General features: G+C 42.4%; 1 protein-coding gene across 1 annotated transcript in view; it reads right to left on the bottom strand.

The window, feature by feature from the left end:
* APPL1 (adaptor protein, phosphotyrosine interacting with PH domain and leucine zipper 1) overlaps positions 1 to 23,070 on the bottom strand; it is a 137,298-nt gene that overhangs the window by 92,327 nt on the left and 21,901 nt on the right. Inside the window, exons 3-6 of the mRNA XM_053720852.1 lie at positions 19,850 to 19,909; positions 12,587 to 12,658; positions 11,496 to 11,583; positions 9,581 to 9,622 (exon numbers count right to left, since the gene is read on the bottom strand). Coding sequence (XP_053576827.1) covers positions 9,581 to 9,622; positions 11,496 to 11,583; positions 12,587 to 12,658; positions 19,850 to 19,909 — 262 coding nt within the window. The remainder of the gene's footprint in view (positions 1 to 9,580; positions 9,623 to 11,495; positions 11,584 to 12,586; positions 12,659 to 19,849; positions 19,910 to 23,070) is intronic.

Below are 23,070 nucleotides of genomic sequence, written 5' to 3'. Positions count from 1 at the left end.
AAGAGACTCTTCCCGAGACCACAGTCCCTGAGCTTTCAGGGATTCCCAGACCGCGCCCCAGCCCACTAGGCTGGCGTCGGTCGTGACGATGACACACTCTGGACTGTGGAAGCTCATTCCCTGGGATAGGTGATCCTGGGTTAGCCACCAACGGAGTGAGTCTCTGGTCTTCTGATCTACTTGAATCACTGGAGACAAGTCTGTATAGTCCCCATTCCACTGTTTCAGCATGCACAGTTGTAATGGTCTTAGATGAATTCGCGCAAATGGAACTATGTCCATTGCTGCAACCATCAATCCTACTACTTCCATGCACTGAGCTACGGAAGGACGAGGAATAGAATGAAGAACTTGACAAGCGTTAAGAAGTTTTGACTTTCTGACTTCTGTCAAGAAAATCCTCATTTCTAAGGAATCTATTATTGTTCCCAAGAAGGGAACACTTGTCGACGGAGACAGGGAACTTTTTTCTATGTTCACCTTCCATCCGTGAGATCTGAGAAAGGCCAGAACGATGTCTGAGTGAGCCTTTGCCTTTGAAAGAGACGACGCTTGTACTAGAATGTCGTCCAAGTACGGTACTACTGCAATGCCCCTTGGTCTTAGAACCGCTAGAAGGGATCCGAGTACCTTTGTGAAAATCCTTGGAGCAGTGGCTAACCCGAATGGGAGGGCTACAAACTGGTAATGTTTGTCCAGAAAGGCGAACCTTAGGAACTGATGATGTTCTTTGTGGATAGGGATATGTAGATACGCATCCTTTAGATCCACGGTAGTCATAAATTGACCTTCCTGAATTGTGGGTAGAATCGTTCGAATGGTTTCCATCTTGAACGATGGTACTCTGAGAAATTTGTTTAGGATCTTTAAATCCAGGATTGGTCTGAAAGTTCCCTCTTTTTTGGGAACTACAAACAGATTTGAGTAAAATCCCATTCCCTGTTCCGCCGTTGGAACTGGGTGTATCACTCCCATTTTTAACAGGTCTTCTACACAATGTAAGAATGCCTGTCTCTTTATTTGGTTTGAGGATAAGTGAGACATGTGGAACCTTCCCCTTGGGGGTAGTTCCTTGAATTCCAGAAGATAACCCTGAGAAACTATTTCTAGCGTCCAGGGATCCTGAACATCTCTTGCCCAAGCCTGAGCAAAGAGAGAGAGAGAGTCTGCCCCCCACTAGATCCGGTCCCGGATCGGGGGCTACTCCTTCATGCTGTTTTGTTAGCAGCGGCAGGCTTCTTGGCCTGCTTACCCTTGTGATGTCTGAGATAATCTCTTTCAATTCTGGCCCAAAGAGAGTTTTACCCTTGAAGGGGATATTAAGCAATTTTGTCTTGGATGATACATCCACTGACCAAGACTTTAGCCAAAGCGCTCTGCGCGCCACAATTGCAAACCCTGAATTTTTCGCCGCTAATCTAGCTATTTGCAAAGCGGCATGTAAAATAAAAGAGTTAGCCAACTTAAGTGCGTGAACTCTGTCCATAACTTCCTCATATGGAGTCTCTCTACTGAGCGACTTTTCTAGTTCCTCGAACCAGAACCACGCTGCTGTAGTGACAGGAACAATGCACGAAATGGGTTGAAGAAGGTAACCTTGCTGTATAAAAATCTTTTTAAGCAAACCCTCCAATTTTTTTATCCATAGGATCTTTGAAAGCACAATTATCCTCGATAGGAATAGTAGTGCGCTTGTTTAGAGTAGAAACTGCCCCCTCGACCTTAGGGACTGTCTGCCATAAGTCCTTTCTGGGGTCGACCATAGGAAATAATTTCTTAAATATAGGAGGGGGAACAAAAGGTATGCCGGGCTTCTCCCATTCCTTATTCACTATGTCCGCCACCCGCTTGGGTATAGGAAAAGCGTCGGGGTGCACCGGAACCTCTAGGAACTTGTCCATCTTGCATAATTTTTCTGGAATGACCAGGTTGTCACAATCATCCAGAGTAGATAGCACCTCCTTAAGCAGTGCGCGGAGATGTTCTAATTTAAATTTAAATGTCACAACATCAGGTTCAGCCTGTTGGGAAATTTTTCCTGAATCTGAAATTTCCCCATCTGACAAAACCTCCCTCATGGCCCCTTCAGATTGGTGTGAGGGTATGACAGAACAATTATCATCAGCGCCCTCCTGCTCTTCAGTGTTTAAAACAGAGCAATCGCGCTTTCTCTGATATGCAGGCATTTTGGATAAAATATTTGCTATGGAGTTATCCATTACAGCCGTCAATTGTTGCATGGTAATAAGCATTGGCGCGCTAGAAGTACTAGGGGCCTCCTGCGTGGGCAAAACTGGTGTAGACACAGAAGGAGATTATGTAGAACCATGTCTACTCCCTTCATCTGATGAATCATCTTGGGCAACTTCATTATCTGTGACAGTACTGTCCTTACTTTGTTTGGACGCTTTGGCACAATTATCACATAATTTAGAAGGGGGAGACACATTGACTTTCATACATATAGAACATAGCTTATCTGAAGGCACAGACATGTTAAACAGGCTTAAACTTGTCAGTAAAACACAAAAACCGTTTTAAAACAAAACCGTTACTGTCTCTTTAAATTTTAAACAGAGCACACTTTATTACTGAATATGTGAAAAAATATGAAGGAATTGTTCAAAATTTACCAAAATTTCACCACAGTGTCTTAAAGCATTAAAAGTATTGCACACCAATTTTCAGAGCTTTAACCCTTAAAATAACGAAACCGAAGCCGGTTACAGTTTTAACCCCTCTACAGTCCCAGCTACAGCCTTTGCTGCGACTCTACCAAGCCTGGAGGGGAATACGATACCAAATGACGCCTTCTAGGAACTTTTCCAACTATTTTCAGGTCCTCACACATGCATCTGCATGTCTTGCTCTCAAAAACAACTGCGCAGTAATGGCGCGAAAATGAGGCTCAGCCTTCAACTGGGAAGGCCCTTCCTGACTGGAAAAGGTGTCTAACATAGTGCCTGGCGTTAAAAAACGTTCCCCAAGTTTATAAATGTGAAATACCAGCATAAACATGTATAAAATGCCCAAATAAAGCAATCGATTCTGCCCATAAAAGTGTCTACCAGTTTTATAGCCCATATTAAGCCCTTTATTCTGCTTGGGACTAAGAAAATGGCTTACCGGTCCCCATGAGGGGAAATGACAGCCTTCCAGCATTACACAGTCTTGTTAGAAATATGGCTAGTCATACCTTAAGCAGAAAAGTCTGCTAACTGTTTCCCCCAACTGAAGTTACTTCATCTCAACAGTCCTATGTGGAAACAGCAAACGATTTTAGTTACTGTCTGCTAAAATCATCTTCCTCTCACAAACAAAATTCTTCATCTCTTTCTGTTTCAGAGTAAATAGTACATACCAGCACTATTTTAAAATAACAAACTCTTGATAGTAGAATAAAAAACTACAACTAAACACCACATACTCTTAAACATCTCCGTGGAGATGTTGCCTGTGCAACGGCAAAGAGAATGACTGGGGTGGGCGGAGCCTAGGAGGGACTATATGGCCAGCTTTGCTGGGACTCTTTGCCATTTCCTGTTGGGGAAGAGATATTCCCACAAGTAAGAATGACGCCGTGGACCGGACACACCAATGTTGGAGAAATATATATTCAGCATCCCTGAAACAGGAGGATGTTAAAGAAAAACAAAATTTATGCTTACCTGATAAATGTATTTATTTATTGATATGATGAGTCCACGGATCATCTAATTACTATTGGGAATATCACTCCTGCCCAGCAGGAGGTGGCAAAGAGCACCACAGCAAAGCTGTTAAATATCCCCTCCCTTCCCTCTAACCCCAGTCATTCAACCGAAGTAAAGGAGCGAAAGGAAGCAACAAGGTGCAGAGGTGTCTGAAGTTTATAACATACCAACAACCTGTCTAGCGAACATGGCGGGCCGTGGACTCATCGTGTCAAGAAAGAAAGAAATTTATCAGGTAAGCATAAATTTTGTTTTCTTTCTAATGACACAATGAGTCCACGGATCATCTAATTACTATTGGGAATCAATACCCAAGCTAGAGTACACAGATGATAAGGGAGGGACAAGACAGGGAACTTAAAACGGAAGGCACCACTGCTTGAAGAACCTTTCTCCCATAAGTGGCCTCAGCCGAGGCAAAAGTGTCAAATTTATAGAATTTTGAAAAAAAGTGTGAAGAGAGGACCAAGTTCCAGCCTTGCAAATCTGTTCCACAGAAGCTTCATTTTTGAATGCCCAGGAAGAGGAAACAGCCCTCGTAAAATGAGCCGTAATTCTCTCAGGAGGCTGCTGTCCAGCAGTTTCATAGGCAAAGCGAATGATACTATTCAGCCACAAAGAAAGAGAAGTAGCCGTAGCTTTCTGTCCCTTATGTTTCCCAGAGAAAACCACAAACAGAGCAGAAGACTGACGAAAATCCTTAGTCACCTGTAAATAGAATTTTAGTGCACGTACCACCTCCAGATTGTGCAGAAGCCATTTCTTCTGAGAAGAAGGATTAGGACACAAGGAAGGCACAACAATCTCCTGATTAATGTTCCGGTCTAAAACTACTTTAGAGAGAAACCCTAATTTAGCACGTAAAACCACCTTATCCGGATGAAAAATAAAGTAAGGAGACTCATACTGTAATGCCGAGAGCTCTGACACTCTACGAGCAGATGAAATGGCAACAAGAAACAAAACTTTCCAAGATAACAACTTAATATCTAAAGAATGCATAGGCTCAAACGGAGCCCCTTGAAGAACCTTAAGAACTAAATTAAGACTCCAGGGAGGAGTAACTGGTTTGAACACAGGCCTGATCCTGACCAAGGCCTGACAAAATTCTTGCACGTCTGGGACGTCCGCCAGATGCTTATGTAACAAAATAAACAAGGCAGATATTTGACCCTTTAGGGAACTTGCCGATAAACCCTTCTCCAAACCTTCTTGGAGAAAGGACAGAATTCTAGGAATCCTAACCCTACTCCAAGAGTAGCCCTTGGATTCACACCAATATAGATATTTACGCCATATCTTATGGTAAATCTTTCTAGTGACAGGTTTACGAGCCTGAATCATGGTCTCAATGACCAATTCCGAAAATCCACGCTTGGATAAAATTAAGCGTTCAATCTCCAAGTAGTCCGCTTCAGAGAAACTAAATTTGGATGAAGGAAGGGCCCTTGAAGTAGAAGGTCCTTTCTCAACGGATGTCTCCAAGGTGGAAGAGATGACATGTCCACCAGGTCTGCATACCCAATCCTGCGAGGCCATGCCGGTGCAATGAGGATCACCGACGCCCCTTTCCTGTTCGATTCGAGCAATGACCCGAGGTAGAAGAGCGAACGGAGGAAATAGGTATGAGAGACTGAAATTCCAAGGTACCGCCAGAGCGTCTATCAGTACAGCCTGAGGGTGCCTTGACCTCGACCCGTACCTCGGGAGCTTGGCATTCTGCCGAGATGCCATGAGATCCAATTCCAGCTGACCCCATTTGAGAATCAGGCTGGAAAACACTTCCGGTTGTAGCTCCCACTCCCCAGAGTGAAAGGTCTGCCTGCTCAGAATGTCCGTCCCCCAGTTGTCCACTCCTGGAATGTGGATCGCCGACAGACAGCAATTGTGGGTCTCTGCCCACTGAATGATCTTGCTACCTCTGTCATGGCCAAAGAACTCTGAGTTCCTCCCTGATGGTTTATGTAAGCCACTGAGGTTATATTGTCCGACTGGAACCTGATGAACCGGGCCGAAGCTAACTGAGGCCAAGCCAGGAGAGCATTGAAGATCGCTCTCAGTTCCAGAATGTTTATGGGTAGAACAGACTCTGACCGAGTCCATGTTCCCTGAGCCTTTAGAGAGCCCCAGACTGGTCCCCATCCCAGAAGGCATCTTGTCACAATCACCCAAGAGGGTCTGCGAAAGCAGGTTCCCTGGGAGAGATGATCCAGAGACAACTACCAAAGTAGAGAATCCCTTGTCTCCTGCTCCAGTTGTAATCGCGGAGACAGATCCGCATAATCTCCGTTCCACTGCCTGAGCATGCTTAACTGCAGAGGTCTGAGGTGGAAACGGGCAAACAGGATGATGTCCATTGCCGCTACCATCAGCCCGATTACCTCCATGCACTGAACCACTGATGGCCGAGGAGAGGACTGAAGCGCTAGGCAAGAATCTTTGATTTCCCGAGTTCTGTCAGAAAAATCTTCATTGATAAGGAATCTATTATGGTTCCCAAGAAAATTACCCTTGTATTTGGAACTAAGGAACTCTTTTCCAAATTCACCTTCCATCCGTGAGACCGCAGGAAAGATAACATTTCCCTGTGAGATCTTTCTTGTTGAAAGGAAGGTGCCTGAACTAGAATGTCGTCCAGATAAGGCGCCACTGCAATGCCCCGCAATCGGAGCACCGCTAGCAGGGATCCCAGAACCTTTGAGAAAATTCTGGGAGCTGTGGCAAGACCGAATGGAAGAGCCACGAACTGGAAGTGTTTGTCTAGAAAAGCAAACCTTAGAAACTTGTGATGATCCCTGTGTATGGGAACATGCAGGTACGCGTCCTTTAAATCCAGACCCCGTTCCTGCATTGGAACAGGAACGATCACTCCCAGGTCGGAGAGGTCCCAAACACAGTGTAAGAACGCTTCTCTTTTTGTCTGGTCTACAGATAATCTTTAAAGCAGAAACCTGCCCCTGGGAGGAAGGGCTTTGAACTCTAGTTTGTATCCCTGGGACACGATGTCCACCGCCCAGGGATCCTAAACATCTCGAACCCAAGCCTGAGCGAAGAATGAAAGTCTGCCCCCCACAAGATCCGGTCCCGGATCGAGGGCAGACCCTTCATGCTGCTTTTGATTCAATAGCAAATTTTTGGATTGTTTTCCCTTTGTTCCAAGACTGATTGGGTCTCCAGGAAGGCTTGGACTGCTCATGCTTGGAGGAGGAAGTGGAAGGATTTCCCTTGAAATTCCGAAAGGAACGAAAATTACTCTGACGTCCCTTTTGTTTATTTCTCTTATCTTGAGGGAGGAAATGTCCCTTTCCTCCCGTGATGTCAGAAATTATTTCCGTCAACCCCGGCCCAAACAAAGTCTATCCTTTGTAAGGAATCGCCAAAAGTTTAGACTTAGATGACACATCCGCAGACCAGGATTTTAACCATAAGGGCTCTGCGGGCTAGTACGGCAAAACCAGAAATCTTAGCTCCCAGCTTAATAACCGGAAGGGAAGCATCCATGATAAAGGAGTTGGCCAATTTAAGGGCCTTAATCCTATCCTGGATTTCCTCGAGGGGGAGTGTCTGTCTGAATAGATTCAGACAATGCATCAAACCAGTATGCTGCCGCACTAGTAACAGTAGCAATACAAACCGTGGGTTGCCATTGTAAACCCTGGTGTACATACATTTTCTTGAGTGATCCCTCTAACTTCTTATCCATAGGATCCTTAAAGGAACAACTATCCTCTATAGGAATAGTAGTTCTCTTGTTAGCGTGGAAATTGCCCCTTCCACTTTGGGTACCGTCTGCCAAGATTCCTTGATATAATCTGCTATAGGAAACATCTTTTTAAATACAGGGGATGGAGAAAAAGGTATATCCGATCTCTCCCATTCCTTAGCAATAATCTCAGTAGCTCAATCTGGTACAGGAAAAACTTCCACCATGGAAGGTACATCAAAATATTTATCTAGCTTACTGGATTTTTTAGGATTGATGACGACCATGGTGTCGCTGTCGGCCAGTGTAGCTAAAACCTCCTTGAGTAATAGACGGAGGTGTTCTAGCTTAAACCTGAAGGATACAACTTCAGTATCAGCAGGATGAATTACACTGTCTGAGTCTGAAATTTCACCCTCAGATGCTACCAAAGTATCCTCCTCCTCAGGCTTCTGGGAGGGGGCATTTGAGATAGCAACAACTGTGTCAGTAACTTCACTCACTGATTGTTTACTTTTCCTCTTGCGCTTTCCCTGCAGCATGGAAAAAGCAGAAAACGCATCAGAAACCGCAGAGGACACGAGGGAAGCGATGTCTTGCAAGGTAACTCCAGGTGGAGTAGTGGAGGAAGCGCAGGGCACTGTGTGGACACTAAGTTTTGGGACACTTGAGGAGAAAGCTGCGGCATATATTGAACATTGTCAGAAGGCTCCTGAACAGCATCCGCCACAGACAATGTTGGCTCAGAAAAAAATCTATTCCTGAACTGTAAAGTTCTCTCAATACATGAGGAACAGAAAGGGATTGGTGGTTTCCCATTAGCATCAAAACATAAAGTACATGTAACGTCTTGCAGGGCCTCTTGGTCCATCTTTATTCACAATTTGAGCAAATTAAAATTGGATAAACCTATATCTGAATTTGAAATTACCTCACAAAAAAAACGTTACTGTGTCTTTAAATGTTAAAATTTAATGTTTTTATTTTGCTTTACAAGAAAAATGTAGAATTTTTACAATAAACAGCAGACTATCTCCACACCTCAGCAAAGCTTTGCTGAGGCGCCTACATATATTTCACAGATAGTAGACGTCTGGAATCAATCTAATACTGTAACATTTTTATTTAATAACTTATCTGAGGCTGTTCTGCTGAGTCACCATAACGTAGCAGAGAAATACTTCTTAACCGCTTGTCACCACTCTCCGTAACACCGGAAATGAAGTGAGACGAACAAAAAGAACGCGCAAACAATGCTGCATAGTTAGCTCCGCCCATCGTGGGAATTTCAAAAGTAAACCTCCTGGTCGGCAAATGACTGTAAAATAAAGGCGTCGGGAGTTGAGAAAACGCACCTAACACATGAGCCACATCTCCTCGTCCCCAGTGCCTGCCATAACTGCCCTTATAACGTAATCCTCACTCCCAAGGATAATGTCATTTTTTGTGTCCTTATTATATAATAAAGTGCCAATTTTCCTGTGTCCCCAGAAAATAAACTTAGCACTTACCTTTAGAAATCTGCCCGGCAGTAAGGCAGCTCACCAGGTTTGAGAGGTCCTCTCCCTCACATGGACCTGTGGAAAAAAAGATAAAGTCTGAGTAATCTTACTCAGGCTTTCAGTATAAGGGCAGCATTAAATATATGGGAGGCGCAGTGAGAATTATGTCCCACAAATTCCCATTGCTTGGAAGCCACCACTGCTCTGCTAACAAACACAAGCTTGTGTTGTTAAAAAAAAATTTGATTGAAGAATCTTTTCAAACACCTAATTTTACCACTTCCTTGCTCTAACGTAGAGAAAGAGAATGACTGGGGTTAGAGGGAAGGGAGGCGATATTTAACAGCTCTGCTGTGGTGCTCTTTGCCGCCTCCTGCTGGGCTATTCTCAATAGTAATTAGATGATCCGTGGACTCATTGTGTCATTAGAAAGAAATTAGATTTACAATGTGCTACAAATGAGCTAATCATTGATAAGGTGGACAATACGCAAGAGGTGAAGATTAAAAACACAATGATCAGACTGTACTGTATGTGAAGAACAAGCTATTCAAGTAGATAATATACAAGAAACAAATATATTTGCTCATGCACAACAATTTTGGAATTATAATAATAATTATACACTATATTTATACATTAGATATCACAGTTATACATACCATTACTGGAGAGCTGGAAAACCTCTTTTAGTGTTAATATTTCTGAAAAAAAACAAAAATGTTGATTTATCAAATCAGAAGAGAAATAATTTAAGCTGATGAAAAAGCTGATGAAAAAGGGATACCAAACCTATTTTTTTTCCTTTTGTGATTCAGATAGAACAGCAATTTTAAGTAGCTCTAAATTACTCATGTTATCATTTTTTCTTTGTTCTCTTGCCATCTTTATTTGAAAAAGCAAGAATCTAAGCCTAGGAGCCAGCCCATTTTTGGTTCAGCACCCTGGGTAGCCCTTGCCGATTGGTGGTTTCATTTAGCAATCAGCAAGCGCCACCCAGGTTCTGAACCAAAAATGGGCAGACTCCTAATCTTACATTTCTGCTTTTTCCTAAAAAAAAAAAAAATATATATAGCAAGAGAAAGAAGAAAATTTGATTTAATATCCCTTTAACTACACTCATGTTACTGAGCCTAAAACATTCTCTCAGCCGTTTTCATTGTCATTCAAGAGGAAAACCTGTCCACCTGCAATCACCACTTGCAATGAAGCATCACATGGCACAAATTAGGATCGCATAAGAGCTCTCTTGTGCAATTGCACTCCCTGATCTCACGCAACCAATTCTGCAAAAGCGAGCCCTGAATACCATCCCCCCCCCCAACTCAATCATTTGGGGTGATTTACCTCTGCCACCTCTGAGGTGGCAAAGTGGATAAGATGTGGGAACTGCTCCTTAAATTTCCTTTCAAGTTGCCAGACAACCTCGGTCAAAAATATTTGTTTCTTTTATCACAATTTGGGGGACACAGCAAATGCAAAGTAAGTTCTATAGCTTCCAATGTTAGAATGTTTCTAGGCCTCAATAGGAACAGGAACAATAGGGGAGTGGTAAAGGATACCCCTATAGAGGGAACATGAGTGTGATACTATTCAAAATTATGGAAAGGGTGGTGCAGCTTCACTTTGGCTGTACTGTCTGCAAGATCAAAGAAAAGAACATGTGGGCATACGGCCGCTTGTGTGTGCATATTATAAGTAATACTATTAAGCTTTATCTGATCTCAGATGAGCACTTATTTCCTTGTTTTAATCTTAGAAACAAACTCAGGCCTAGATCCAATGTGGCCCACTGCGGATAGCGACAGAGTCACACACATATTGCTGTGGGTTGTCTAACTCCTACTGCTCAAAAGTTAAACGGCTCAAGAACTGCAGCAGCTGCCAAGTAATAGTAATACCTTTCTATGGAAACCAGTAGTATGCAATAGGGACGGTAACCTATGACTATCACGGTTATATGTAGCAGCACTTAGTGCTCCCGCTGGGTATTTTTATGTAGAAACCTCTATAAAATATGTCTACCTATAAGGCAGGTTTAGAACTTACTTGATGCAGATGAAAAATAAATTATATTCCACATGGTAAATCTAAAAGTTGCTCACCCAATAACTTCACTACAATGTAACTCATAGTACCACCTCCGCCCAGACTGCAATTACCACTCTGTCCAAATACCCCACAGCATAAATAACATTAACCTAACCCATATATTGCAAGAAAAAGTAACAGCTACTCCAGTCTCTTCCTAGTGCAATTAATCCGGACCAAAATCAGACATAAAAGGCAATCTTCCCATTCCGCAAGTACCCCTAATGACTGACCCACCCCCATTGTACTCTTCTTACTATGATCAATCACCTCCCCACACTGCAAATTGCGGTCCCGATTCCCTCCCATGAGTAATGATGAGACACAGTTAAAATCTTAACCACATTCCGTCCTATCACAAATAAACATAACTGTCCTGATCTATTCAAATTGATGCTGAACTAGAAATCTTGTTTTAGTTTTTTCACGGTAAACATTTCAATCAGCAAGGTATATTCATATTATGAGGTGCAAGAATAAGTTCACCTTTTAAATCTCTTTCTTTAAATTGGTTAATCGGAAACATCATTGCATCAGCTAGCTGTGTAGACAGTACCGCATGGCAGGAGCTCAGCTAAAAAAAATAAAAATAAATTATAAAAGTAAGCAAAACACTTTCTAAAACATTTCTACATAGAAATTACAATAATTTTTGGGAGACAATCTAAAAAAAAAAAAAATACCATACCTATGAACGGGATTTAAAGGGGTATGATACTCAAGGTTTTAAATGTATTACAAACCTTTTTATTGATCTTCCTGTGCTGAATAAATCAGCTATTAATGTGAGAGCTCTCTTGATCCACCAGTTAACAGTCATTCACTTCTTGTTAGTTTTAAACAATTTTTAAACTACTTAATGTGACATGAAAACAAAGTACTACAATTGCCCCCATCCAGCAACTTCTAAATGTCACCCAGCAGGCACAATTTTCTTTGAAGAAAAGTATGTACCACTGGGTGTATTTGCCAAAAGTTGCCAGTCCCCCCCCCCCCTGTTTTTAAAGGGACATAAAAGTGCAAAAAGAAAACACTCTAATGTGTTATTATGCAAGCAATAGTGCAATAAAATGCTCTACTTGTTTGATCCCTGCATATGGATTAAACAATCATGTAGCTAAAATCAATCTCCAGAGCAGTAATGCACTATTAGAAACTAGATAAACAAATCTGGTGAGCCAATGACAAGAGGCATATGTGTGTAGTTAACAATCACCAGCTAGCTCCCTGTAGTGCATTGCTGCTGCTCCTGTGCCTATCTAGGTATGGTTTTCAACTAAGGAAACCAAAAGAACAAAGTAAGGGATTGATCACAATCCTTAAATAAAGACGTATCTAATGACTTTTTAAAAGAAAAAACACAAAGTCTATGGGGATTTTTGTAGGTAGATCATTTGATACATTTTTCTAAAGTATCTTAAACCACAAAATTATTTTTTGACTTTCACATCCTTTTAAGTTTGATCTAAATGTATCCCCTAATACAGCTAAACTGCCAACAAAGAAAATCTACAGTTACACTGCATGCAAAAGAGAATTAAATACCATGTAGTAATTAAGCTATATTTGCCACTTACTTCATCTATGACTTTTGCAAATTGCTGTAGTGTTGAAGTCATAACCTCGTCGTCGCCACCTAGAGGAAATCTCTGAAATAAAAATGACACATTTAAATGGACACCAGAATTTTTGTTGTTTAAAATAGATAATCTCTTTATTACCCATTCCCCAGTTTTGCATAACCAACACTATTATATTAATACATTTTTTACCTCTGTGATTACCTTGTATCTAAGCCTCTGCAGACTTGCATTTTAGCCAATCAGTTTCAAAGTTAATCCAATTTTTCCTCCCACAGAATTCATGTGACAGCCCTCAGCCAATCACAAAATGCATATATGTATATACTGTTCACTTCTGCACATGCTCAGTAGGTGTTTGAGACTAAGAAAATGTGCACGTTTTGAGAATGGAAGTATATTGTATAGCTGCTAGAGATGTCCCGAATAGTTCGCCGGCGAATAGTTCGGTACGCCCCCTATTCGTCATCATTGAGTAAACTTTGACCCTGTACCTCACAGTCAGCAGACACATTCCAGCCAATCAGCAGCAGACCCTCCCTCCCAGACCCTCACACCTCCTGGACAGCATCCATTTTAGATTCATTCGGAAGCAGCATTCTTAGTGAGAGGAGGGACAGTGTAGCTGCTGCTGATTTAATAGGGAAATCGATAGCTAGGCTAGTGTATTCAGTGTCCACTACAGTCCTGAAGGACTCATCTGATCTCTGCTGTAATCTAATTGCAGTTGCCTACCTGCCAGTGTGTGTGTCAGGCTCACAGCGTATACTGTGCCCACTTGCCCAGTGCTACCACTCATATCTGGTGTAACAGTAGTGTACATTTAAATAAAACAACACTTTTTTGACTGTGAAATAATAGCAGTCAGTTTCCTTCACACGTGTGCGTTTCAGGGCATGCCAGGGCAACTCATATCTGGTGTAACAGTAGTGTACATAAAAAAAAAAAAACTAGAAATTTGACTGTGAAATAATAGCAGTCAGTTTCCTTCACGCGTGTGCGTTTCAGGGCCTGCCAGGGCACAGTGTCACACGAGTGCAACTCATATCTGGTGTAACAGTAGTGTACATTTTAAAAAAAAAAATACAATTTTGACTGTAATAGATTGAATAGCAGTTAGTTGTCTGCAAGCGTGTGTGCCAGGCCTACAGCGTCTACTCTGCCAACTTCTGCCAGTGCACAGTACCACTCATATCTGTTGTCACAGTAGCTTGCACGCATAGTACCACTAATCGAAAAAAAAATGACAGGCAGAGGCAGGCCACCCCGCAGGGGCCGTCGTGGTGCTGCGATTCCCTTTGGCCCTAGAATAATGCCCAGTGTTCAGAAGCCACGTACCCTGAACTCGAAAAATTCTGAGGACATAGTTGACTGGCTAACACAGGACACCCAATCTTCTACAGCTTCCGCTCGGAACCTTGACGCACCATCCTCCTCTAGCTTAGCTTCGGGCACCTCTCAAGTTACCACTTGCCCGCCTGCCGCCACCACCAACACTAGCACCACAGCCGCTTCACTTGATCTGTCAGAGGAGTTATTTACACATCAGTTGGAAGAAATGAGTGATGTGCAACCATTATTGCCAGAGGATATAGATAACAGGGATATGTCTCAGTCAGGCAGCATTACACACATGGACGTACGGTGTGATGATGATGATGTTGTATCCGCTGCTGCTTCCTTTGCTGAGTTGTCAGATACAAGTGAAGCGGTTGATGATGACGATGTGTCCGTGGATGCCCGCTAGAAGAGAAGAAGAACAGGGGGAAAGTTCAGATGGGGAGACAGAGAGGAGGAGGAGACGAGTTGGAAGCAGGGGGAGGTCGTCGCAAGGAGCTAGTGGCACAGTCAGACAGCATGCATCGGCACCCCGGGTCAGCCAGACAGCACGCCAATCAACGCATGCTGTTGCCACCACCAGAATGCCGTCATTGCAGAGCTCAGCAGTGTGGCATTTTTTTTGTGTGTCTGCCTCTGACAACAGCGATGCCATTTGAAACCTGTGCCAAAAGAAACTGAGTCGTGGGAAGTCCAACACCCACCTAGGTACAACTGCTTTGCGAAGGCACATGATCGCACATCACAAACGCCTATGGGATCAACACATGAGTACAAGCAGCACACAAACTCAAAGCCGCCATCCTCCTCCTGGTCCAGCATCTTCAGCCACGTCAACCACTGCTGTCCTCCTTGCCCCCTCTCAACCATCCGCCACTCCATCTCTCGCCTTGAGCAGTTCCTGCTCATCTGCCCACAGTCAGGTGTCTGTCAAGGACATGTTTGAGCGTAAGAAGCCAATGTCACAAAGTCACCCCCTTGCCCGGCATCTGACAGCTGGCTTGTCTGAACTCTTAGCCCACCAGCTTTTACCATACAAGCTGGTGGAGTCTGAGGCGTTCCAAAAATTTGTAGCTATTGGGACACCGAAGTGGAAGGTACCCGGCCGAAATTTCTTTGCACAAAAGGAAATACCCAACCTGTACTCGATTGTGCAAAAGGAAGTAATGGCATGTCTGGCACACAGTGTTGGGGCAAGGGTCCATCTGACCACTGATACCTGGTCTGCAAAGCATGGTCAGGGCAGGTATATCACCTACACTGCGCATTGGGTAAACCTGCTGATGGCTGACAAGCATGGAATGCGTGGCTCTGCAGAGGAGTTGGTGACACCGCCACGACTTGCAGGCAGGCCTGCTGCCACCTCCTCTACTCCATCCTCTTCCATAACCTCCTCGGCTGAGTCCTCTTCTGCTGCTGCGTCTTGCTCCACATCAACGGCACCCCCCCCCAGCTCCCCAGGTACTATTCCACATCCCGGATATGGCAGTGTCACGCCGTCTTGGGGTTGACTTGCCTGAAAGCAGAGAGTCACACCGGACCAGCACTCCTTTCCGCCCTGAACGCACAGGTGGATCAGTGGCTGACTCTGCACCAACTGGAGATCGGCAAAGTGGTTTGTGACAATGGAAGAAATTTGTTGGCGGCATTGAATTTGGGCAAGTTGACACATATGCCGTGCATGGCACATGTGTGTAATCTGATCGTACAACGCTTTGTGCATAAGTACCCAGGCTTACAGGACGTCCTGAAGCAGGCCAGGAAGGTGTGTGACCATTTCAGGCGTTCCTACACGGCCATGGCGCACTTTTCAGATATCCAGCGGCGAAACAACATGCCAGTGAGGCGCTAGATTTGCGACAGCCCGACACGTTGGAATTCAACACTCCTAATGTTCGACCGCCTGCTCCAACAAGAAAAAGCCGTTAACGACTATTTGTATGACCAGGGTGCTAGGACAGCCTCTGCGGAGCTGGGAATTTTTTTTGCCACGTTACTGGACGCTCATGCGCAATGTCTGTAGGCTCATGCGTCCTTTTGAGGAGGTGACAAACCTAGTCAGTCGCACCGAAGGCACCACCAGCAACATCATACCATTTGTTTTCTTCCTGGAGCGTGCCCTGCGAAGAGTGCTGGATCAGGCCGTAGATGAGCGTGAAGAGGAAGAGTTGTGGTCACCATCACCACCAGAAACAGCATTGCTTGCTGGACCTGCGGCAATGCTGGAAGAGGATTGTGAGGAAGTGGAGTCAGAGGAGGAATGTGGCTTTGAGGAGGAGGAGGAGGAGGAGGAAGACCAACCACAACAGGCATCCCAGGGTGCTCGTTGTCACCTATCTGGTACCCGTGGTGTTGTACGTGTCTGGGAGGAAGAACATACCTTCAGTGAGATCACTGAGGACTCTTTCATGCGCTCGTGCCTGTTGAGGGACCCTCGTATAAAAAGGCTGAAGGAGAACAACCTGTACTGGGTGTCCACGCTACTAGACCCCCGGTATAAGCTGAAAGTGCCTGAAATGTTACCGAATTACCGAAAGTCGGAAAGGATGCAGCAGTTCCAAAATAAATTAAAAAGTATGCTTTACACAGCGTATAAAGGTGATGTCACAGCACAACGGGAATCTAACAGAGGAAGAGGTGAAAGTAATTCTCCTCCCACGACCACGCCGGCAAGGACAGGACGCTTTACAGACGTGTTGTTGATGGAGGACATGCAGAGCTTTTTAAGTCCTACGCATCGGCCACAGCCCTTCGGGGTCCACCCTCAGAGAACGACTCGACCGACAGGTAGCAGACTACCTCGCCTTAACTGCAGATATTGACACTCTGAGGAGCGATGAACCCCTTGACTACTGGGTGTGCAGGCTTGACCTGTGGCCTGAGCTATCCCAATTTGCGATAGAACTTCTGGCCTGCCCCGCTTCAAGTGTCCTGTCAGAAAGGACCTTCAGTGCAGCAGGAGGTATTGTCACTGAGAAGAGAAGTCGCCTAGGTCAAAAAAGTCTAGATTACCTCACCTTTATTAAGATGAATGAGGGATGGATCCTGAAGGGACTGACAGTGGGCGATACATTAGACTAAAAAAGGCCTGATGAGATTACCTGCCTTGGGCTAAAAATGGTCCACACGCTGCTGTATTTTATCTCTGAATGCCGGATGACTTGCGTGACTTATCCGCCACCAACTAGGGTTCAAGCTGCAATGTTTTAGGGCACTTTCTGCCTGGGAAACAAACATCAATTTTTCTGGCCGCTGCTACAGCAGCGGCTGCAACAATACCTAATTTTTCAGGCATGTGTACATGCCTAATTTTTCTGGCCTCTGGTGCTGCACTGTGGCTTCAAAAACCAAACCAAAAAAAAGGCACATAACATGGATTAAACTGATAGGAATAGTACTACTTAATACACCTTATAATAACGCAGCGAGAGGCAACGCAGAGAGAGGAGTCTGAAGAGGAAGGTGGCTTTGAGGAGGTGGAAGACCAAACACAGCAGGCGTCCCAGGGGGCTTGTTGTCACCTTTCGGGGACCCTTGGTCTTGTACGTGGCTGGGTGGAGGAAGAGACCTTCAATGACATCAGTGAGGACAAGGAACGGGACATGGCTAGCTTGGTATCCAACCTTGTGCATACCTGATGTTTTAAAGCACGTTATTCCAAACAATTTAGGAATGTTAGGTGATTTATGCCCTTTATGGATTAAAACCAGACTCTGCATCAACTATGTAATTTTCCATGGGAGTTTTGCCATGGATCCCCCTCCGGCATGCCACAGTCCAGGTGTTAGTCCCCTTGAAACAACTTTTCCATCACTATTGTGGCCAGAAAGAGTCCCTGTGGGTTTTAAAATTCGCCTGCCTATTGAAGTCTATGGCGGTTCGCCCGGTTCACAAACATTTGCGGAAATTTGTGTTCGCCGTTCGTGAACGGAAAATTTTATGTTCGCGACATCACTATATAGCGCTGTTTAAACTGCACGCTTAATCTAAAATTAGTGGTTCCCAAAACTTTTCAGGTCACTGCCCTCTTGGTTCTATAATCCCAACGTCAGTGCCCCACCTAATGTAACGCATAGAATAAAAAAAAAAAAATGTTCAGACCAGCAGTGCACAACTCCTAATAAAGATAATGACACAATACAATCTAAAGGAAAAAGCAATTAAAGATATTCAATTCTTAAAAGAATGTTTTAACTTTTAAAAGCTGGTACCAGAAGATAAAGATAATACAATTTTAATAAAGATGATAGTCACTGTGCAAGAGTCTTATAACCCCCATTTAGTAATTACTTAGCTGTTAAAAAAACTGTTAATCTGATGGATGGACTTGATGAAGTGATACCAATTTCCCAAACTCTGGGTTCCGGTCACTTAGTAGGGGTCTTAAATTACCATAGTCAGAGAACTGGAGTGGATTTCTTTTCTTGGACCATACTTGTGCTACTGCACCGATAAATCAACTTTCTAGAAAGTGTATTCTACTTACCGCACCACTAGGCGACCTTCATTCATCAGTTTAAAAATAAAAAACTGTGTGAAAGTTAACTTTATTTAGCCATGGCTTCAGCACTAACCTAAGTGGCTCTGGCCGCCCACGGCACAGCTCAGTTTTTTCAATGATATGACGTTTCTATCCCTTAGCTAATGGTTGTGCTAACCATATGGTCATACAGAGTTATCCTCAAAACCTTGTGGGTCCTTTTTTGCAGCGTGCACTATCATTAGAACAGGAGTGCTCAACTCCACTGCTTCACTAATTAAGAGGTGCAAACGTCACCTCATTGAAAAACTGAGCTGGTCCATGGGCAGCTGGAGGCGCTTGAGTTAGCGCTGAAGCCGGGGCAATTTAAATAATTTTCACACCGTTTTTTTTTTTTTTTAAACTGATGAATGAAGGTCGCCTTTATTTTTAGGGCTAGTAAGTCCTAGCATTCTTAAAACGTTAGAATTTACTATCACTTTAAGACACATGCATGGTACTTCAACAAAGAGTAACAAGAGAACAAAATTTGATAACAAAAGTAAATTAGAAAGCTTTTGCTCTGTCTGAGCCATGAAAGTTTAATTTTGACTTTTAGAAAAGTAATTTCCCTGGCTTGAAATATTTTTGATGCAGTCTGTCAGCTTTGCCTTTTAAATCACTTATTAACACATTAGCCTAAGAGAACAATGCAGAGGTAATAGATGTGCTCAACAGTGACCATGTTGTGCGATTACAGCACAACACAGCACCTTTTAGCGTTTGACCTTACCCTAAACAATGCAGAAGGTAAACCTACACAAGCTATAAAACAGCACAGCTAGCTCATTATGGGAGATGCTGATAAAACAATAAGGGAGGGGAATTTAAATAGAAAGGGGCAGATTTATTGCTACTTTCTAAATTCTCTCCACTACATCTGAGGTGAACGTACCCTGTTTGTTGCTGGTCGATAAGGACTTTTCTGATAATAATAGCGCGGGTCTTGAGGCAAGTGGCAAGACTGCATTTGGACCATCCCTCCCTCCTGCAGGCTTCCTAAAATAGCGCAGTATGACCGCAAAACAATCCCCATATAAAGATACATAGTACAGGGTATGCCGCTGGTCATTAAGGGGTTAATCTAACTGGGTTGACTGACAAGTCCTGCTCTCACACAATTGGTTGTACAAGAGCTGGGGGCGGTGTAATCCTAGGTAGACCGGTTAACTACCTGCAATCATTGTCCATCCGAGAATGATAAATGTGCCCCAAAGTATAATGATTTCCCCAGAACGTTTGCAATCCCTTCTTTCTTAGGTAATTAGATTTTATACAAAATGAGTAGACTCGATAACTATTTTATATCATATGGTTAATAACAAAATATAATTAAAAATGTTCTAAACCACAGTAATACAATAAATGATGATCATAAAATAAAATTAACTCATTTTACTTACCTGTTTTTCATATTCTTTAAGAAGTTTTGAAGTTAGATGAGTGGCTGCACTTAGCTCGTTCTAGTAAAAAATAAAAGGAAAAAAGCAATATGAAACTACTGGTCAGAAGATGGTATCATACAATTAAAAGGACATTAAGCAGTTCTGGTTTTGTGTAAAAATTGTGCTTTGTCTCACATACACTAGAGATGCCAAACAAGCAACATCTGTTATCTAGAAAATGCTGCAAAATGTCTATATCAGCTTTTAGATTTGCAGCATTTAAAAAAGTTACAGAATTTGCTTTTCAGCCTCTCTAGAAAGTGTGGCACAAGTACAATTTTTATGCAAAAGCTATAGGTGTTTACTATGCTTTTAAAAGGGACAGGAAACCCCAACATTTGCTTTCATGATTCAGATCGAACATACAATTTTAAACAATTTAAATTTGCTTCATTCTCTTGTTATCCATTGCTGAAGGAACAGCACTGCACTACGGGCAACTAGCTGAACACATCTAGTTAGCCAATCACAAGGGATAGAGAGATAGAGAGATAGAGAGAGAGATAGAGAGATAGAGAGAGATAAAGATAGAAAGAAAGAAAGATAGATAGATATGATGGTTTATACTGTATATACTCAGACAGTTTTACAAACTCAAATAGAGACAGTTCTTGTATTGGAACCAAACAATGTTTTCACGTTTCTCTTCTAGTGCACTGGAATGGAGCCCTTGTTCTTGCTGATGAAAGGCATTGTTGACCATGATTTTTACAAACTAATTTTCCTGTTTTGTTTGAAAAGCTTTCTTACCCAGAACAACATAATACAAATTTCTAAAGGTTTGTAATTGTGGGTTTCACATGTCTTACACCAACCATTTCCTGTTTCATCAATGTCTCTCTAGATTAAAGAGACATTTTCCCCCTTTGTTGCACCTAAGAGAGTGCACTATAAAGCATATTACAGTTTTTTCCTTGTGAAACAGATTTGCCTTTACTAAAGAAAGTGTGCTAGTCTCCACCAAAAAGCTGTGGGAGTTAGCTTTACCAGCCAGTGAAATCACAGTACTTAAAGGGACACACTTTTACTTCTATTTTCAGTTTTGCTTCATTCTCTTCATATCCTTTATTGAATGAGCAGCAATGCACTACTGGGAGCTAGATGAACACATCGGTAAGCCAATGAAAAGAGGCATATATGTGCAGCCACCAATAAGCCCATAGCTAATCAGCTTAGCTAGGCATTCTTTTCAACAAAGGATACCAAGAAAAATATGCAAATTAGATAATAGAAGTAAATTGGAAAGTTGTATGCTGTAGCTGAATCATGAAATACAAATTTTAGGTTTCAAATCACTTTAAAGCCCATTTGTACACAGACATGGTTCCTGTCCCTTTAAATGTCCTAAGATTACCTAGATAAACCTTTCAGCAAAGGATAAAAAGAGAAGGCAGCAAATGAAATAATAGAAGTAAATTGGAAAGTTGCTTAAAATTGTATTCTGTCTAAATCATGAATGTCCAATTATGACTTTACTGTCCCTTTAACTTCTGTATCCAGGAGTCTATGTGTCAGTGTGCAATGCAACAAAAGGCAACTGTCTTTCATTGCTTTTTGCCCAAAAAATAGCGCAAATTATTTAATGTTGCAAAAATAATAGAAAATCTCCTTCCATTTCTGCTTCTGTAGACCACAGCATTGTAAAGAATGTAAAGATATATGATCTCATCAGATATAAAACTGGAAGTGGTCACTTTCAATGCAAACTTTAAGCACTGCTGGTGCAGCTGTAATATGTAGAAGGACCACAAACCAACTGAACCGCAGCAATCATTTTAGAAACGATTATTCTTGATATTTCTGTTGCCTGTGTTCATAAAAAGTACAGATACCAAGGAACAACGATAAACATAATCAAGCATGAAAATTAAACTTCTACCGTGTTCTTCCAGGTTTCTAAAACAGGATAATGCTACAGCAGATTTATAGATGACCTTATATGAAAGAGAAAAGGAAAGAAACGACTGCACTACTGGTGCTGTGTCCCTGATAGTATTAATATCTCTTATTGATTATCAGAGATAACTAATATAATCTAGGACTTAGGTGCTGTACACTGGGAGAAACAGACTTGAGGATACCAATTGCTATACGCAATTGAAAGAGTGTACTTGGATAGCACTCAACAGCTTAACTTGAATACTAGCTTGTTGTACCATAGGTGAAGAGGCCCTATAGAAGGCGAGTTTAAAACTTAACTTTTATTATAAATATTAAAAAATAAATTCTAAAAAAATTCAGTCAGTGTGAAAGCGAACGATACATGTCAGGGCTTGTGGAGACTATTTCTCCTTTTTAACCAAAACAGCAGTGTGATATGAAGAACGAATGTGTTATTAGAATTTAAAACCGGTATGTCTGTAAGTGTGCCTGGATGAAATATACTTAATCAGAATATTGCAGAATTATTTACCTTACCCAAGTATCCCTCCAACTGTTACGTTATAACGCTAGTACCGTTGACACTTGGAGAAGTGGAGATCAGAATCCACATTAACTCTTAGAAAACGGAACCGCTAGCCGTATACCTACAGTATTTCAGTAACCTGTACATTTATTACGTCTATATCCAGAATAGAGCTAAGGGGAAGGGGGGAGACTAGCCTTTGTCCCCTTTTAACGAGATAGCAATACTGCCCGTTGTAAATAGAGGACAATACCAGGATAATTCATCTGGGGAACGAATCAGATTTATTATATTTTCCCATTTCTGTTTTCCCAGCGATCCCATTGTACCAATATATAATACAAGTAACCCAGCAGTGATAACAGTGCTAATTGTGGGACCAACTTTTAATATTTAGTCTAAAGAGTCACATATTAACCAAACTATATATAAAGTATATTATTTTGTTGTGGGTATCACCCAAGTAGTCCCCGAAATGGGTAAGAACAGATTATAACTGTATACGCTCTCCCTGGTAATTACAATCTGATTCTTTTATTTCAAACAAATTTAAACAGGTATCCAGTTAGCATGTTTATATATTTTTTTGAAGTGTTATTGTACCAAGTATCGTGCATCAAGCATTCCTTTAACACCTTAACACAATATCTTCAAATAACGCATTAACGAAATAGATACCGATTCACCAGTGGTGGTAAACCCCCAAGAAGGGCATTATTAGCTGAAACCCGGATCTGTATACCAAACAGCAATACTTACTTTCAGTTCAGCA

The sequence above is a fragment of the Bombina bombina genome, chromosome 7 (assembly GCF_027579735.1).
Source record: "Bombina bombina isolate aBomBom1 chromosome 7, aBomBom1.pri, whole genome shotgun sequence".
NCBI classification, from domain to species: Eukaryota; Metazoa; Chordata; class Amphibia; order Anura; family Bombinatoridae; genus Bombina; species Bombina bombina.
The sequence above is the reverse complement of the archived record's forward strand: the minus strand, read 5'-3'. Positions and strand labels throughout refer to the sequence as shown.